This window comes from Cydia splendana, chromosome 21 (genome assembly GCF_910591565.1).
Source record: "Cydia splendana chromosome 21, ilCydSple1.2, whole genome shotgun sequence".
In the NCBI taxonomy this organism is placed as follows: domain Eukaryota; kingdom Metazoa; phylum Arthropoda; class Insecta; order Lepidoptera; family Tortricidae; genus Cydia; species Cydia splendana.
This window is the reverse complement of record NC_085980.1, coordinates 9915648-9936107: the sequence shown is the minus strand read 5'-3', so window position 1 is coordinate 9936107 and position 20460 is coordinate 9915648. Positions and strand designations below refer to the sequence as shown.

Genomic DNA, 20460 nt, shown 5'->3' with positions numbered 1-20460 from the left:
CGGCTACCCCCCTTTTAGGGGTTGAATTTTTATAGCCTATAACCTGGCCGGGGATTTTCTCGACAGATTAGTAAAGTTTTCATCAAAATCCGTTCAGCCGTTTTCACGTGATGCGCGTTCAAATAAACAGACAAACAGATAAACAGACAAACAGACAAAAATTCTAAAAACTTTTGGAACGTGTTCTGTTATCGATTCTAAGTATCCCCAGCCAACTTTTTTTCAATTATCTTCCATGTACAGACTTTCGACCGTCTTCAGCTTTTTTATATGTATAGATATTGCTGAAACATCGATAAAAACTAAATACTAACCCACTTATTCATAATCGCGCTACAAACCTCAATTAGATAATAATCGTTTGTCTTTATCTGTCATTTTGACTTAGGTATGTATTTGTAAGAAAGGGATAAAACATAATCGAACGAGCGAGCGAAGCGAACGAAGTTCTTACATTCGACTTGGGACACGCGGCTGGCTAGGGGCACGTCCCGGCATTTCGATGTTTTTAAGCTGGACTATCAGAAGATAGTTTGATACTCAAGAACTTAAGTAAACTTGTTCTAATTTAAATGAAATTGGGTAAACGTGTAGTTGAGGGCATTATATTTTAGTCATTAAATTATGAGCAGGCTCGATCAAGGGGCTATTGAGCTAGAAGAGCTTAGAAGGCTAAAAAGCTATTTGTGAGGGGTCTTGCTATTCTGGTCATCTTTTTGCAAGAAAGTATGGACGAGTTTGGTATCAAATGAAAGTGCTCGGCTTGCACTTTTATAATATCATTTTTAGGGTTCCGTACCCAAAGGGTAAAACGGGACCCTATTACTAAGACTTCGCTGTCCGTCCGTCCGTCCGTCCGTCCGTCCGTCCGTCCGTCCGTCCGTCCGTCCGTCTGTCTGTCACCAGGCTGTATCTCACGAACCGTGATAGCTAGACAGTTGAAATTTTCACAGATGATGTATTTCTGTTGCCGCTATAACAACAAATACTAAAAACAGAATAAAATAAAGATTTAAATGGGGCTCCCATACAACAATAGTGATTTTTGACCAAAGTTAAGCAACGTCGGGAGTGGTCAGTACTTGGATGGGTGACCGTTTTTTTTTGCTTTTTTGTTTAGTTTTTTTTTTGCATTATGGTACGGAACCCTTCATGCGCGAGTCCGACTCGCACTTGCCCGGTTTTTTTAAATTTACCATTTTGAAATAATTAGCAAGATAAAAATAAACATAATATAGGTATTTGACATTTAACAGGAAATATTTCGGCTTACCACAGATACAGTATCAGTTAAGGGCTCCACAGACCTTATAATATTTCCACGCGATTTTTGATCCATTAGTGGGACATAAAAATAGTAGAAATTAAATAAAATGGAACTCTAAAATTTCCATACTATAGTCAGTCAAACAAGTTTGTCAGTAGAAAAAGGCGCGATATTCAAATTTTCTAGGGGACGATAACCCTTCGCGCCTACATTTTTTAGCCGCTTTTTTCTACTGACGGAAATGGCTTGACAGACTATAAATTGTCGCCATGTGTAAGCCTTTTACGTCAAAATTGTGCCAGCTACGTAGAAAGTGGCGCCCTCATTTATTAACCGAGGTCCAAATCTCAAAAGGAGGAGATTCGATTGTGATTTTTTTTATGCTTGTTACTCCGTATCTCCGTCATTACTGGACCGATTTTGAAAATTATTTTTTGATTGTATGTATATGCATACAGATTGGTCCCGTTTTTGTCAAAACCCAGTTCTGATGATGGGATCCATGAGGAATCAAGGGAACTCCTCAAATCTTAAAGGCATACATATAGTGATTTATGTGTTTTATCAACAAATCAAGCATATACATTCAAAAAAGTGACATTTGATGAAGTGGAACTGCTGATGATGATCAGAACGGAACTCTTCAACGACGCATAGTTCACGTTTGGCGATTTGTCCTCTTCGTTAAATGTTTGATAAGCAAATTAAGTTTTTAAGCCACATTTTTGTCAAGCTCGAGGTCTGATGATGGTATCCATGAGGAATCGAGGGAACTCCTCAAATCTTAAAGGCATGCGTATAGAGATCCGGGCTCTTATCTGGACCTGAACCCGGACCTGGACCCGGACTTGGACCTGGACTTGGACCTGGACTAAGACCTAGACCTGGACCTCGACCTGAACCTGGTCCTGGACCCGGAACTGGATCCGGACCCGGACTCGGACCCGGACTCGGACCTTGACCTGGAAAACCACTGATACCTAAGCTAAATAAACCACTGATTACCTACCATAGAATGTAGGTATAAAGTATAATGATGCCAAAACTTACTAGCCCCTCCCGCTCAAACCCCCGTACACCGCACCGCACGCGCCGTTAAGTGGGTTAGGTTAGGTTTGAACTGCGATCCTCACAGAACCGAAAAAAGTGGGTTAGATTAGGTTAGAACTGCAATCCTCACAGAACCGAACTGCTATCAGAGAAGTGGGTTCGTGAGGCTAAAACTGCGAACCTTACAGAAACGAAATGCTACCTACTAGAAAAGTGGGTGATTTTACCTCCTTTTCTACATAGTGCACCATCTATGTACAATAATCTTTCACCGGCCCCCATAGAAGTCGTTTTTTTTTCTTGAAAATTACTATCTACTATTTTATGTCAAACTATACGAGTAAGTAGGTGCAATGTGTGTTAAGCTTTTTAACAAATTGCCTGATCACCTTAAAGCGTTGAATGCCAAAGCACTAAAACCAAGGCTCTATAAATGGCTACATGGACAAACCTTGTATAATATTCATGAAATTTTAAATTGACGGTTCCTTTAATTAATAAAATCTCTTAGCTTTAGAATTGACATTTGAATTGTGTTGTATATACCTGTCTATTTTGATTAATGTGTTGTATGTCCTAGAGTTTAAGGTGTAAATTTGCATGCTACTATGTAGTTAATCATGTGTTATCTAATAATAACAATAGCATAAGAACCACTGTACCATGTTTTTTGCAAATAAATGAAATCTAAATCAACAAAGTCAATCGCTCTATATAATTTTTGGCAAACCGCGAGTTCTCAGTTCGGGGCGAACTACTAGTTTAACTAAATCAAGCCCGTAAAGCTTTATGTATAAGGGGGTTAGACTTTGTCACTTGACACTCACGGATCATCGTCGCCCTGTCGCTTGAGCGCGATGAGCTCCTTGTCCAGCCTGGCGACGGTCTTCTTTATAGTCTCCAGAGACTCCACGCTAGCGAGCTCACGGACATGCATCGCGTCCGCCAACGCTCGGGCCTCATCTATTAAACGATAGATAGGTACAATCAGTTGTAAATATTTTTTGGGCCAACCCACACTAGCGTCTTTTTGAACGTCGGCGTAGCGCAGTGGAAAATCGATGCACAGTCTTTGTGCCAACGATGCGTCAAGCAGCAGCCAGAGTTCACTAGACGCCGACGCTCGGGAGACTTAAGAAATTCCACGAGAAAGGATTTGCATTTTGGAAATTTTTCGCTAGGTAGAAACCCTAGGTAGACCACAGTATCATCACAGGTAAATAACTTAGCTATTTAGTGCACACGCTACAGGAGCGTTCCAGAAAAGTGCTGGGCACGTGACGCTATTTATTTGTAACTCTTTTAACTAAGCTAAGAAGCCAATATTTGGCATGATAACATTTGATAACTTAGCTTTAAATTCAACGGTATATAATGCACATTTCTGCAGGTTATTAAGGTAGCTAAATACGATCTGCGTCACGTGCCCGATAAAGTAGATCTTTTTGTGGAATATTTATTTTATTTTATTTTAGAAATTTAAATCAGGCAACAAGGCCCATATTAGAAATACTTACCTTACATACTAACATACATATGTATTTTATAAACATAAAAATAAACACATTTAGGCGACAAAACGGCGTGGCTCCGTTGCATCTGGTCTTGTGTCGGATTCGGCAGTTTGCCCCGGAACCTCCGAAACACGACACCTTTCGGCCAGCAGTTTTCATACTTACCGATATCCTGACGCAGTTTCTCGATTGTCTGGTTGGCCTCGCTGATCTCTGCCATGTAGTCTGCGATTGTATCGTCGAAGCGGCCCATCTTCGTCTACAAACAACCAGGTTCTCGTTATGATACCTTAACTTACACTTACTTAGAGATCCCTCACAGGGATAAGTTCGCCTTTGTACCTTTATTTCTGTAAATATTATGTAAACCTGTGTTGTGTACAATAAAGTGGTTACACTGATTACTACTACTACTACTACTAACTTTGGATGTGTTTAAACTTCTTAAAGGCCAAAACGCCTAAAGTTATAAGCTTGCTTGAAATGTTCGAGAGGAGAGAGGAGGCATTTATTCGTGACAATCACAAGCGTCCAAAGCTGCTGGGCTTGAGCTTTCAATTGGCCCGAGTTCTTAGAGCTTGAGCTCTCTATGAAGCCTGAGTCTTAAAGACATAGTCCTAAAAGCACATTAAAAGCTGGAGCCTTCGAGCAACACCGGCTTCCGACACATCGGAAGGGAGGGGCCCAAGCGATATCTCACCGTACAAATCTTTCTGCCATTTTTCGCGGGGGGAAAGGTGCACACAGTCGCACTTCTCACACACTTACATACAAAATCCAATCTGTAATGACGACACAAATACATAGAAAATGACACACGTCAAAGACAAATCTTGCAAACCTCGATCTCTTTTTATGTACGGACGAGTGACAAGTGTCACAACACGCACACTAACACATTTTCGTTGAAGTATGTTATTGTATTCTGAGAGATGAGAAGTCAGATTTGTCGCTCGACCGATCCGCAATTTGTACTGAGCGAGCAAAATCGATAAATCCAACAATTACATGAGACTAAAATATAATAATTGTGTTTGAATGTAATTAAACGTATGATATGTAAACAAAAATATTACATGTGAAATGTAACACTTTCTTTTTGTAAATTTGATGTCCCCGGCCTCTTTTTATGACAAAAAACCGAGCAAACAGGCATTTTTGTGCAGCAGTGTTCACGCGCGCGTCTGGACTCGGTCTAGTGAAAAATCCAAGTGCAACTAGTTTTATTACCCGCGCTAGATTAGATTGACGCGCTAATCTTGTACCTCGGCAGAGGGGAAATAGTGCGAATGCCGCCTCCCTTCCGTGTTGCTCGAAGGCTGGAGCCGTTAAGGTTCTAAACGAACCCCTTTTGAGTTAAAACCTTCATTAAAGCCTAAGTTTGAGAGAGAAAAGCTTGAACCTTCACGGTTTGCGAGTCTGTAAGATTCGAAAGTCTTCAAGACACTAGCCAACCCTGTCATTTCCCGAAATAAGGTGATATCATGCATAGACTATGGCTCGAGACAGTTCAATAAAAAAAGCATATTTCCTGTTTTGTATTATGCATATATTAATTACTGTACACTAGAAAAACATTAACACGGGGTTATCTAGTTAAAACTAGTTAATTCAAAAGTCTGCTAAGAAGCTAGAATTGGCCTCAGCTAATTATCTAGCTAGATTCTAGACTGAAGGTGAAGAACTGAAGGCTAGACTATACCTATTCGGGTTTGATTTAAATTAAACTTTAAATATCGGGTGTCAGATAGGTACGACCAAGGAGAAGTAAAATGCATATTTATCACGGAATACTATGTATACTCGTATGTATATATAACCTTATAACTAGTTCTGTGATATGTATCTATTTTTTTTCCTCGCGCGTGAGAGGAGGCCTGTGCTCAGCAGTGGGACGTTATAGGCTGAATTTTTTTTTTATTGCTCAAAAGAAAGTGTAAATGCAAAAAGGCGGACTTGTTGCCACAGGGTACTTTTTAGTAGGAAGCCGTCTATATTTACAGATGTAGAATAAGTAGACATAGTACAGATTTAGTGCATAATTATTTTCCTTCGTATTTTCACGGAAACGTACGAACGTGTAGCTGTATTCAACTGTACAGTCACCTGCAATAATAAGTTACACAATGATGGCCGCAAAAATATCTGACGCGTTTTATTTGAAGAGTCATAAGAGCGATATTTTTGCGGCCATCGAATGAGAAATGTATTATTGCAGGTGACTGTACCTATATATTGGGAGCTTCTAATAAACTTTTATTATGAATAATATGATTATGACCTGCCGGAATTCCTTTTAATTCACAAGGTTAAGCAACCCATTCGTTGTCTAGACATTTCGGCATGCCACTTGTGTAGACATTTCGGCACTAGTTGCTGTTATTGATTATAGTTAGGGAGGCGAATAGGGGAATTTTCGGCAATACTCGAGCGTGGCAGTTTAAGATATGAGAGATACTTACCTTAGACCGAATAGAACAACCTTGTAAAGTATTTAGCTCTATATGTAGTGACGCGCGCCTAGGATAGACGATCAGATTAGTAAAAAAAAATGGATAGTCTGAAATACTCGAGCGCCTCAGATTAAGATATTGGGGGTTGATTTTAGTGTTTAAAGACTCAATTTAACTAATCTGACGATAAGTCCTTGACGCCGCCGAGTTATAGGGTCGCGAACTTGTAAAAAAAAAACGTTAATCCGGCATTCTCGAGCGCGATTTTTTTATTTTTTATTTTGAAGTATATAATCTAAAACTTACTAAAAATACAAAATCTGCCGGTTTCCGCATGACCGGAAGTGTGGAGGAGCCATTTCGTCTTCCTAAGAACGCGTTGCGGCATATAAGTCGCGAACGATACATTTTACAAAAAAAAAAGTTTAAATAAACAAAAAAGGTAATTTTATTGTCATTCTTAAATTCCCCGTTTTATCAAGAAGAAAGAAAGGAAAAAAAAGAAACCAAAAAACCTTTTTCGGTCAGATTAAGAGAACCCACCAACATTTTTGTCAGATTAAAAAAATATGCTTTCAGGATACCGAGATAAACCTCCCCTATGAAAATCTGACGCGCTCGAGTATTTCAAAAAAACTTTTTTTTTTTGCATTTTCAAAAATTCATCGTAACTTATCGTCACGCCGAAATCGTCAGTTTTTTTAAAGGAAGCTTCCTTGGGGCCTACTTAACACCCCTTCCGAAAATCTGACGCGCTCGAGTAAATTTTTTTTTTTTTGCATTTTTGACTACTTTATATGCCTACCCCCACCACGCAAACCGGCAGATTAGTATACCGTTGTTATCAGAGGCACTCGGGGCATACGTAGTATGAATATCTGACGCGCTCGAGAATGCCCAAGTAACTGTTTTTTTTAACATTTTTGAAAAACCGTACACGCTAAACCCACCGCTAAAATGGTTTTTGCCATAGGAGCTTTTCTTTTCGAAATTATTTTATCTTTCGATTTTGATAGGTCTCGACGGCGCCGTTGAATTACGCCATTTAGCTACCTCGCCTCCCTAACTATTATAAATAACTGAAATGTAAATCCCACTCATTATATTATAAACTACAAATACATATGACAACAGCGAACTTGTATAAATAACAGAGGCTGGGCAGAGGATTTCTTTTTGTGCCTCTCTATTGAAAGGAGAGGCACAGAATAGATAGCCTTGATAAATTAAATTCTGTCAAATATCAATTTACAAGTGAGAATTTTACTTAGACCTCTTAAATTTAATCCTGTAACGAACGAAACTATCAAGCCCGTTTCGTCAAGGCAATATAAGGCAATGGGTTACTTAATATCTCCGATCGCGGGCACGCAAAGCCATCTCGCTCACGCTTACAACGCTCAGTGAGAGTCGGATAGAGCCACGGGGCCTTAATATTTCAGTCGCATCACTGCTATACACAAAAGATAATACTGTAGGCATGTCACTAACCTTGTAGGCCTCGATTTCAGCCATGTTCTTGTTCTTATCATCTTTCAGCTGGCAGTAGGAGTCGTAAAGCTTCGTGTACACATCCGAGTACATCTTGAGGCCTTCGGCTTCCCGCATGTCTTCCAACACCTGATAATAAATAAATATTATACGACATTATCACACAAATGTATTAAGTCGTACAGGCCTCGAATGCGATAGAGGTTTTGAGGTATAGTCCACACGCTGGCCCAATACGGGTTCGAGAATTTACATTAAGCCTTTGAATTTCTTCGCTGATGGCATGCAGGTTTCCTCACGCTCACGTAGCGTGGTGGGCTTGAATTAACCATTTGAGAATAAAAACCCCTCTGAAGGCGTTCCAACAATGCAGCGCGGCACTGTCCGGCATAAGCATTATTGCCGCACGAGGCCGCGCACTGGTGGAAATCCCGCCTTGAGACTCGGATTTCAGAACACCAGCAAACTTACTTTCTCGAACTCTTTTTCCGCCTCCGTACATTCCGAGGCAATGGTGATCGCCGCTCCGAATCCCTCCTCCTCTTCATCTTCCATGGTTTTCCTCTACGGTATCAAAAACTTCCAAGTAAACAATAAAAAGCTGATATAAAAGGCGTGGTGTGACTGAATTGTTTTGCTGTTGTCTTGGTAACGGCGTCTCTACGCAAACTTCAGCGACAGAAGTCAGTGATATGTTGCTTATTGTAAGTGCCATAAGAATTAAAATTGCGGTAAATATTATTAAGGTTTCTTTAGGTCATTTCGAATAGAAAGTAGGACAAAGAATACGAGTAGAAAAGGGTGCAAATGGAGGGAAAACCGTGACGGTTAGGACTTTTCGGTGTTGGGAAGTTTTGTTGACAATTTGGGGTGCCACCTATTTGGGAGAAAATTGAGGGAAAACCGTGACGGTTAGGACTTTCTGGTGTCTTGTCTAAAGCCTGACCATTAATAATATATGATCATGCGCCATGTTGCGGAATTTCATTGGAACTAATTTCTTACACTGGCAATAATTTTAATGATAGGTTGTCACTGCTGTCAGTGTCATTGTGGCGGTTTACTTGAATAATACTTAAGTGTTGAATATTAAATAATAAATGACAAAAAATCATAGATGTAAGTAAATAAAAGGTCATTGCAAAAAATGGCCAAAACTATACATAATCAAGAGCGAAACATTGTAAATAATGTAAATAATAAACTGCTGGAAAAGAACCGTTCGGGAAATTAAACTATTTCGCTACGAAACATTTCCAAATTAACATCAGAGCTGACAGGTAAACAAATCAAAATGTCATTATAGTCTGGTTATTACGACTTGGTTATTGTAGTGTTATGTTATACGTTATACATAAGCGAGGAAATACTTAAGTACAGTAACAAAGATGTGTTTGAAAAATATTTACTATGGGCAAAGATATACATAACATAGATTTTCATTTTTAGTTTTAATCTTGTGTCGATAGATCGCAATCAATTTACAGTGACAATAACTCTCTATACACTCTATTCTCTTTGCTATGGGCTTTGGAGACGATCAATTTTATTCATTGACAATGTAGCAGACCCTAAGTAAGGTAATTTTGATCTATGTGTGACGCGTAAGAAAATACATGAATTTTATACGGTAAAAACCGACAATAAAAAAATGTGAACACCGAATATTTGGATACTGATTATGATTAGAGTGAGTATAAGGGGTGCATTACATTTGTTATAATTACTTTTCATATATTATAGTTTGATATATCATTATTTTGAATAACGTAATAAATGGCATACTACCGTAATACCTAATTAACGGTATACATAATGTTATTGTTGGTATAATGGTCATAAGGTATATTTACTCTTCGTTTAATATACATTGCCATAATTCTTACATACTCTAAAGCATATTACTTGTTATAACAAGAGACATCACATAATTATTTATGTGGCATAATAGTTGCATGACATAAATGGGTTAGGTTAGGTTGGAACTGCCACTCCGCATAAACGGATAACTACCTAACAAAAGGAGGGTTAGGTTAGGTTAGAACTTTGACCCTCCGTAGAATAAAATACTCTAGGAAAAAAAGGGTTTAGGTTAGGTTTGAACTGCGGCCCCGCAGAACGAAAACCGTGAAAAAATTGGTTAGGTTAGGTTAGAACTGCGACCTCACTAGAATAAAATAGCTAGCAAAAGCAGTAGGTCTGCGTACTAGTTATAAAAATTATAAAAACTATACGTTACCAGTAAATGAAATATGACAAAAAATGTTATACAATATATGTATTTATACTTGAGAAAATTGTATGAAGTATTACGTTATACAAAAATATAATATAACAAATGTCATTATAAAATATGTCTTTATACTATTTGAAAATTATATTACATTAGGCATTATATCAATGACAGTTTAGATGAAATCACAATATATTAAAGGAAACGTATAATAAAAATTACATTATAACATACAATAATATATCAAGTGGCATTATAACAAATGTATGATGGTTTTTAGGGTTCCGTACCTCAAAAGGAAACAACAGAACCCTTATAGGATCACTCGTGCGTCTGTCTGTCTGTCTGTCTGTCTGTCTGTCTGTCTGTCCGTCTGTCACAGCCGATTTTCTCCGGAACTACTGGACCAATCAAGTTGAAATTTGGTACACATATGTAAGTTTGTGACCCGAATACGGACATGTAACGTAAACAAATGAATTTTAAACATGGGGGCCACTTTTGGGGGGTAAATGAAAGAATGAAAAAAAAAATTTTTTCAAACTATATCATGTTAGATATCAAATGAAAGAGCTTATTGTAAGGATTTCAAATAATTTACGAATGATGAACAGTTTAGAAGTTATTCAAGAAAATAGGCAAAAAATGACCACCCCCCCCCCCCTATCTCCGAAACTACTAGGTCTAAAATTTTGAAAAAAATACATAAAATAGATCTATACCTATAGATGACAGGAAAACCTATTAGAAATGTACAGTCAAGCGTGAGTCGGACTTAATTACAGTTTTTAATCCGACCCATACGGATTTTTTAAAGAGATTTCACTTACGTTTCACATAAAAAATACATTGTTAACAGTGCCGGATTACTTAGAGTAGTAGTTTTCTTAGAGTAATTGGTGATAATTTTCTGATAAGATAATCATTTTAAATATTTAACGGTCTTACCTACTTAGTTATTAATTTCGTTTAGTAGTACCACTGTATATATATTGTATGTAAATAAATCATTATTATCTTACGAGTAATTGTAAGGTCAAATTAAAAATAATGTTAGCTTAAAGTTTTTTGTACTCGTCGACTTTAATGGTTGAATTAATAAAGACTTTGTAACCAATAAGCAAAACAAGCACGTGCTTAGGGCACCACGTTCAGGAGGGGCACCAAAATGCCAGGTTGAAAAAGGTGAACAAATTTTAAAATTAGGGACAGACACATCGTTTTTACCACACGATTTTTTTTAGCTGTCCAAAAGCTAATTTGCAAAAATAATGGCGCGTAATTCTTTGGGAAACAATCGGTAGCAGTAGAAGAGTCGTGATTACATGCATAGATTCGATTTCAACCCACTCTTTTGCGGTTCGGCGTTAGGTCTTATGCGAGGCCTTCTGCCTTAATTACACTTGGGCGTGGATCCAAATCCAAGCTTTCCTCTTTCGCAGCTAGGCCTACTGCCTTTCTCACACTTCGCCAATTCAATTCCAAGCTCTGCTTTCTTGCATATTTTATGCATGAAAACAACCTCGAATATCGAAGCCTAAGAAATATCGAGCCCTATGCGAAGCTAGGCTGATAGAAAACTGTCCTATCCCTTCTCTGTATGAAATCCTGGATTCGCGCCTGGTTGGGACTAAAAGTAAAATTGCGTTTTTTATATCGAAAAATGTTCGCGCTCGCTTCGCTCGCGTTTTCAATAACTTTATAAGGTATGGTAAAGGTGACATTCGGGTGGCGACTGCAGCATCATTACTCTGTTGCAACGTTACTGCTGCAGTACTGTCAACTTCCGTGATAAAATGATGTGACTGATTTCCATACTAAAAGTAAAAATTTACAACTGTCTATCATATTGCGTTTTTATATCGAAAAATCTCCGCGCTCGCTTCGCTCGCGTTTCTATTACTTTCTAAGCTATGATAAAGGTGACATTCGGGTGGCGACTGCAACAGCATTAGGTACTCTGTTGCAACATTACTGCTGCGGCACTGCCAATTTTCGTGATAAAATGATGTGACTGATTTCCATTCTCAGCTGTAACGCGGCAATGAACTTCTCTCAATTTACCAAAAAATCAATGTAATCTTGATGACCCGAGGGAGAGGGGGCACCTAGAAATCCTTAGGGCATCAACATATCTTAATCTGGCACTGATTGTTAAAAATTGTGTAATATACGGAACCCTTGGAACGCGAATTTTTATAATTATATTAAGCATTACACACCCGAGTATAAGTATGTAAGTCAAAATAACGAGTTGCCAATCCACATTGTTCAGACTATACTGAACTGTTGCCATATAAATGAGAATAATAGCGCCCTCTTGACAATGATCATATATTACTGGTCAGGCTTTAAGATTCAGGAACAGAAAACGTAACAACGAAAATAATTTAGACCGACCTACCTATTATTTAATTTGCATTATAAAATTATAATAGAGTCTGTTCGAAAAGTAATGAGTCGTGGAATGTATGATGGGGGCATACATTTGACGACCGGTCTGGCCTAGTGGGTTGTGACCCTGCCTGCGAAGCCGATGGTCCTGGGTTCGAATCCCAGTAAGGGCATTTATTTGTGTGATGAACACTTATATTTGTTCCTGAGTCATGGGTGTTTTCTATGTATATAAGTATGTATTTATCTATATAAGTATGTATATCGTCGCCTAGCACCCATAGTACAAGCTTTGCTTAGTTTGGGGCTAGGTTGATCTGTGTAAGATGTCCCCAATATTTATTTATTTATTTATACATTCCACGACTCTTTATGTATATTGCTCTATAAGTATGTATGCACAGACTATATATGTATATTGCATTATAATAAATTTCCATCGATTGCGACCGGGATACGGCCTTCGCAACTGGATATCAGGGATGACGAAACAAAGTGGCGGGGTTGCGTGATCCTGCCCTTGGCATTTCAAGCAGGCAAACATAGATGATGCCTTTGTACACGTCAGAGGGGATCGAGTTCCTGGTAGCTTTTATTGAATGTTAAAGGGGCATCCAATGAGCTGTCCCGTACAAACGAATTATATATATATATATATATATATATATATATTTTTTATGTAGTTATCCTATAATGGACGTGGAACCGGTAATGGGACAAAAAACCACAAATCCTCTAAAATAAGTATCTAAAAGTAGTTTATAAACACTGGCTATTTTTTATCATAAATAAGAGTCCTAGAGCTGCTTCATATTGAATTTTTAATAAATTCGGTTACTTTTTAAGAAATTGGCGTCAACCCAAATGTTGTCGTGTCACTGAAAAAAAATACCACTATGAATTCGCTACAACTTCGCTAAAAGAGGTGAGTTATTTATTAAATTTTAATTAACTAGTAGTTCGCCCCGAACTGAGACCTCGCGGTTTGCCAAAAATTATATAGAGCGATTGACTTTGTTGCACCTATACTTACTCGTCGTATAGTTCGACATAAAATAGTAGAAAAAAATTTTCAAGAAAAAAAAAACCGACTTCTATGGGGGCCGGTGAAAGATTATTGTACATAGATGGTGCACTATGTAGAAAAGGAGGTAAAACCACCCACTTTTCTATTATAGTAGGTAGCATTTCGTTTCTGCAAGGTTCGCAGTTTTAGCCTCACGAACCCACTTCTCTGATAGCAGTTCGGTTCTGTGAGGATTACCCATAAAAACGGGAGCAATTTGTATGCATATACATACAATCAAAAAAATAATCTTCAAAATTAGTCCAGTAATGACGGAGATATGGAGGAAAATGTTATTTTCATCTTGCTAATTATTTCAAAATGGTAAATTTAAAAACGATATTATAAAAGTGCAAGCGGAGCACTTTCATTTGAAACCAAACTCGACCATACTTTCTTGCAAAAAGATGACCAGAATAGCAAGACCCCTCACAAATAGCTTTTTAGCCTTCTAAGCTCTTCTAGCTCAATAACCCCTTGATCGAGCCCATAGTCTAATAAAACATGGTCTTCCATTCCCAGAGTGACACGGGCCTACGTCACAACAACATGGCCGCTATATATAGCGCTATCGCATATTATCATATAGCGCTGTCGCATGATGACGTAGGCCCGTGTCAGTTAGGTGACCTAGAAAAGACGGGAATGGAGTACCAGGCGGAGTATATTATTATACCATGATCGAGCCTGCTCATAATTTAATGACTAAAATATAATGCCCTCAACTACACGTTTACCCAATTTCATTTAAATTAGAACAAATTTACTTAAGTTCTTGAGTATCAAACTATCCTCTGATAGTTCAGCTTAAAAACATCGAAATGCCGGGACGTGCCCCTAGCCAGCCGCGTGTCCCAAGTCGAATGTAAGAACTTCGTTCGCTTCGCTCGCTCGTTCGATTAATACTCGATGAAAACTAGAATGTGTTTTGTTAATGCATTTACCATGAGATAAGGTATACAACACACTATGTTGTGACTCCACAGATGTAAAAAAATAGTGGTATTTGGCCCAATCCCATTATAGGAGCTGTAAAGCTGCATACCTCCTAAATATGATGGGACAATTTACATAATGATGCTTGCCATGCCATAATTTCATGTTTAAACAATACAGAAGTAAAATGTAGTTAGAAATATGTCAACCAGGAGGTATATGCTCGGACTTCGGATAAATTAATATCGTTTTTCCAAACTTTTATTTAACTTGCCCTGTTAGTTAGTGTGGGTCAAATCTTGGTAGCTGAATTTGACCCACTTTCCAATTTCTGATTGAGTTGAAATTTTGTATACGTAATTAAGTATGCAAATCGGATGGTAATGCAATATTATGATAACATGGACCTGATCTGATGATGGAGACAGGAGGTGGCAATGGGAACTCTTCGATAAACGCTAACTAATTGTGTTTGGGTATATTAGAATTGTCTCGATGGGTCTAATACAATAATAATTGTCTGTGGAAAGAAAAATACATTCAGCGATAAAAGCTATATAATAACAGTAATTGATTTTTTTGCCATAACTTATTCCCTATTTCAATATTTTATACTGATAGAGCAATGTCCATTATAGGGGGCCCATTACTGGATCCACGTCCATTACCGGGGTTCCATTACTGGAGCTTTGGTGTCCATGACTGGAGAAAAAAAACATAGTTTTAATTTGTTAAGTATGTGGAAACTCATTGCAGTATCTTTGATACAACACGCCTGAAACATGAAAGACGGATAGGACATTCATCTTGTAACACGCTAAGCGGTAGACCATTTACATTTATCAGGGAAATATCACAAATACTCCAAATTTCCTCTTAAATGTCCCATGACTGGTGCTGTTACCTTACATACATTTTTTAGATGTTTTAAGTAGTGTCCGACCGAAACATGTTTTTTTGCCGAAACCGAAACCGAAACCGAATGTTCGGCTCTGGCTCTAGTTTCGGCCGAAACCGAAACCGAAACCGAACCTTTTGTAGACTTGTTAAAATCGTTGAAAAAATGTCATAAAACCGCTTTTACACCCATATTATGGGGCTGTCAACACCCAATGTCCTTGAAATTGATGTTACTTAAGCAGTTTTTTAAGAAAATTATTAGAGTTAGACCAAGGTGACCAATTCTGCAACGATTTTGATAACACACGTAGTGCAAGTGTTATTTTAAACGTCAAAACTTCTATGAAATTATGACGTATAAATAACATTTGCACTTAACACTGCGTATGCTATCAAAATAATTGCATAATTTTCTTAGTCTAACTCTATTCATTCACCAGTCAAGCTAACATGTAGATACAGGGTCAACCAAAAACGCGAGCGCAGCGAGCGCGGAATTTTTTGTTAAAATATCGCAAGGCCGGGTACCGATCTTCACCTGGGCTTAAACGTCCGAAGTGTCCCAGTGAGGCGAACTTTCATCATGTTTCATGTGAAGTCAAAGCCGCGCTTCAGGCTTCAGGATAAGTAGTTGAGCACAGACTCCAACCAATGTCCATTGTATTAAAAAGCGAGATATTTCCTTGAGCGCTGGTGGCCTAGCGGTAAGAGCGTGCGACTTTCAATCCGAAGGTCGCAGGTATAAACCCCGGCTCGTACCAATGAGTTTTTCGGAACTACTATTTGCTTTTCGGTGAAGGAAAAACATCGCATCTAGTCCCAATAAGGCCTAGTTTACTCTCTGGGTTCGAAGGTCAGTCTGATGGCAGTCGCTTTCGTAAAAACTAGTGCCTACGCCAATTCTTGGGATTAGTTGTCAATTGGACCTCAGGCTCCCATGAGCCGTGGCAAAAATTCCGGGATTACGCGAGGAAGATGATGAGTTTTCTTATTATTCCTTTGCCCAGGCCCAGTATTTAACATGCGACAGTGCTATCTCATTAACTCCGATACAATTAGACAGTGTGCACGTTATAGGTATTAACAGCCTCTTAAGACTGCGTCTAGTGTTTTTTTGGAATGTTTCTGACATGTATATATTTTTCTAGTGTGTAAGTGAATTGGTGTAGTACTGTAAGCTTGCACTTTATTAAATAAATAAATATAAAAAAACAATATAAATATAATGGTGCCCTCATTAGTGGAATTGTGTTTTGATAATAAACCAATTAATTACTGTACCTATACATGAATCAGTATATGTAGGTACATATTAATATTGTTGTCCTACTTTTTCCCCAACTTTTGGTCTTTGTTTAGTTTAGCTTCATAGTACGAAGTACCATTTCGTAAGTTTCGGCCCGGCCGAAAGGTTCGGCCGTTTTTTGGCCGAAACCGAAACTATAGCCGAAACATGATTTTTTGGCCGAAACTGGCCGAAACCGAAACCGAAACCGAACCTTCGGTCGGACACTAGTTTTAAGTCGATGATTAAAATTACTAAGCATAAAATGTACCGCACTCGTTATGTCAGAAAAAAGAACTCTTAGGGAACAACGTAGAAAGCTGAACTGAAGATGATATAAAGTGTTTTTCTATTTGCAGGCGCGTATTTTGAAATTTTGCGCCCCGGGCCAATACGTTTCGCCGCCCCTGAAGTCAAGGAAGAAAAACAAAATGCAATCCGCCAGGGGCGGCATATGCCGCCCCCGGGGGTTGGCGCCCCGGGCCATGGCCCGGATGGCCCTAGGGTAAATACGCCTCTGTCTATTTGTAGCGTGGTGTCAGAATAAGAGGAATGTTTTGATTAAAATAGAGGTTTAAGAAAATAAAGAACCGACATCAAAAACCAGTATTTTGCGGTCTTCATCATATCCATAATCCACTTCACCAAATGTCCCGAGAGTATACATCTTGCAGGCAACTTGCAGGTATAAAAATACCAAAATCACTAGTGTGTATATATTTATGAAGTTTTTGGTTTCTCCGGGATCCCATCAGATCCTTACATGATGATAATGGGACCAACTGTAAAGTTTTCCATTAGAGCATGCACAAACATATTTTATTATATTGGACTTGTACGGAAGAAACTTCGAAACAGAACTAAGACTAGGACTAGGACTCTGCGTAATCTTATATCTTATATCGACATAACATAATGGACATACATTAAAATAAAAATCATTAAGTATCTTGTATAGTTCATTACACCATTTACATCGGTAGATCTAGTTACAAGCGTATAAACTTATAAACAACCATTTCTATGTTAATTAAACCACGTAATAAACAGAACCAGTTAATCATTCATAAATATTTCATAGAAAAGGGCATGACGCACATGACGCATATACAATAAAATCAACAATGAAAAATAAGACTGGGTTCCAAAGACTTTCACAGATCACAGACCTTCTGGACGTCCTAGGGATACCTGTACTGGAGACACAAAGTAATCAATGGTTATGACGGAGTTCTGAGGCACAGAATAAATAATAGTACGTCTATTACGACAAATATGTATGACCGCTAGGTGGCGCAAACGCGAGTAGGAGTCCGTTCCGTAGCGGTGCGCGGCAACTACTATGGCTAGACACCAAAATTGGTGTTGGCCGCATGTGTACTTGTAGCGACGCGACGAAATCGCGGAGTGAGCCACGCCTGTCTCAGATGCATGCTGCCATTCCGCCGGATGTCGAAAAGAAAACCTTGGAAAACGTGACAGATGGCTAAAATAAAATTCCATGCACATGCATTGAACCATCATGATCTTCCTCGTGTCATCCCGGCTTTTTGCCACCTCTCATGAGAACCTGGGGTCCACTTGGTCACTTATCCCAAGGAATGGTGCCATCTGGTCTTCCAACCCAGAGGGGAAACTATTTATAGACCAGGGGGTTGGTCCTCACGATGCTTTCCTTCCCCGAAAAGGGACTGGCAAATAAATATCAAATGATATATCGAACATAAGTTCCGAAAAACTCTTTTTTACGAGTCGGGGTTTGAAGCCATGACCTCCGGATTGAAAGTCGCACGCTCTTACTGGTCCGAGCGCTTTTTCATTTACCTATCGACTTAGAGCATTTAATTAATGGAGTCGCCTTTAAGAGCTTACCCCTCTGCCGAAAAACTTGCACAATTGTGCAAACTTTTGTATGGACTGACATGGCTATTAGTACATTACGTACAAATCATGTAGAAATAGCAATACATTAGACGTCCCCCGCAAAAACCGGCAGACTGTTTCGTAAAGAAAATGACAGCGATGACATCTCCAGTTACTAAATGCTCTAAGCCTATCGACCATATAGCTCCAAATTTAATGTCATTACAAATTCAAGTGCACTTATATTAAAGTTCTAAAGACCATTGGCCACAGGTCAATTGAAATGTATGTACTCAAAATCCCTTACCCTTCATCCTTGACCCCCCTCCCCCCTCCCAACCCACCTAACAAATCGCAGTCTGATTGACCTAAGCGCCGTCTTCCTGATTAAACTTCCAATTAGAGACCCAGGCAATTACGATGCCTACTCGCTCGAGTTCCTCTACCTGTCTCGCTCTTTGGTCCAACAATAACTCAGAGTAACCATTGGGATTAATCCATTTTCAATAAGAACAAAATCAAAAAAATCGAAATCGACCGAGAGACATATAGGTGTACCTATTTCTTTTTTAGGGTTCTGTATCGAAAGGGTAAAAACTATTACTAAGACTCCCCTGTCCGTCTGTCTGTCACCAGGCTGTATCTCAAAAACCGTGATAGACTAGCTTACTAGACAATTGAAATTTTCACAGATGATGTATTTCTGTTGCCGCTATGACAACAAATACTAAAAAGTACGGAACCCCCGGCAGGCGCCTCGCACTTGTCCGGTTTTTTTCGTTTCTTTCGGTCCCAGGAATGCGTGGTTTAAATCCTACGGATTCCTTCCAAGTGTTCTGTATAGGCATAGAGTTAGATTAAGATAAGTCTACAGTGTACGATTCTGATAGCACAGTCAGTGCAAGTGTTATTTTAACTTATTTTAAACGTCAAACTTCGATGAAATTATGACGTATAAATAACACTTGCACTGCGTATGCTATCAAAATCGTTGTAGACTTTTTTTGGTCTAACTCTAATTATGATACCTACATACCTAGACATCATTATTATTTATTCTAATCAATTATTACGAATGATCTTCCAGTATTTGTATCACTTGAAAGGGGTCGGATAGCGGTATTTTTTGTATGGGAACGAAAACGGTATTTTTTGTTCTTTGTTAATTATTTCATTTCTAATTGGGCAATCTAATAATACGAAGTCGTTACCTAAATACACAACTGAGTCCTACATTTGGAGTAGAAAATAATCCGAAAAATATGGTTACTTTTCCAAGTTTTTTCAAAAAAACCGGTTCCAATCCCTGCTTGAAACATAAAGGGTAACCTGCTGACGGAAATAGAACTTTTCTAGCCTGTCAAACTGCCTCATTACATTCTGAAGATATAATTATAACTATTAAAGTTTTATAAAGCTTAAAGGATGACTCACGCTAGACCGACTCGAGGCGTCCGACTAGTAATTTTCTATGGTGGCTGATCGGTGATCACGTGGTGCTTTCTATAGAAAACGAAGCGCCGCCGCGCCGGTAGCTCCGGCAAGGCCCCGCCCCGGTCTAGCGTGAGTGATCCTTTAAGATAGATAATTTAATTTATTCAAAACAATTTGCGCTAGACATATTGATTGCTCGTCTAATTTTATGCTAGAATAGCTATGGTTGTTGACTGGATACACAAAAAGACATTTGAACTGGTTAGTGTATGAACATTTTCATATATAGTGACCCATTATTAAGCTCGTAAGTGTAGTTAACTTTGGCATTTGTTTCCTGGGTGTGTGTAATAAAACAAATCCTATTCGCAGTATTTTTCAACTTTAACATAGTATTTCTGTCTTCATTATGGTACAAAGTATTATAATAGCATACACTAAGTCCAATTTCACCATGCCAATAATAGTTATTTACGATACAAGTGCGGAAAAGAGGAAATTCGAAACGAGTGGCGATAAATTAAAACACGACCGAAGGGAGTGTTTTAAATCGACACGAGTTGCGAATGACCTA

At 38.5% G+C, this 20460-nt stretch overlaps 1 protein-coding gene across 1 annotated transcript in view; it reads right to left on the bottom strand.

Moving 5' to 3' along the window:
- LOC134801014 (cilia- and flagella-associated protein 58-like) overlaps positions 1–8404 on the bottom strand; it is a 38267-nt gene extending 29863 nt beyond the window's left edge. The window contains exons 1-4 of the mRNA XM_063773514.1: positions 8247–8404; positions 7776–7904; positions 3997–4090; positions 3145–3280 (exon numbers count right to left, since the gene is read on the bottom strand). Of these exons, the coding sequence (XP_063629584.1) occupies positions 3145–3280; positions 3997–4090; positions 7776–7904; positions 8247–8330 (443 nt within the window). The 5' untranslated portion in view covers positions 8331–8404. The remainder of the gene's footprint in view (positions 1–3144; positions 3281–3996; positions 4091–7775; positions 7905–8246) is intronic.
- Positions 8405–20460: the final 12056 nt, after the last annotated feature.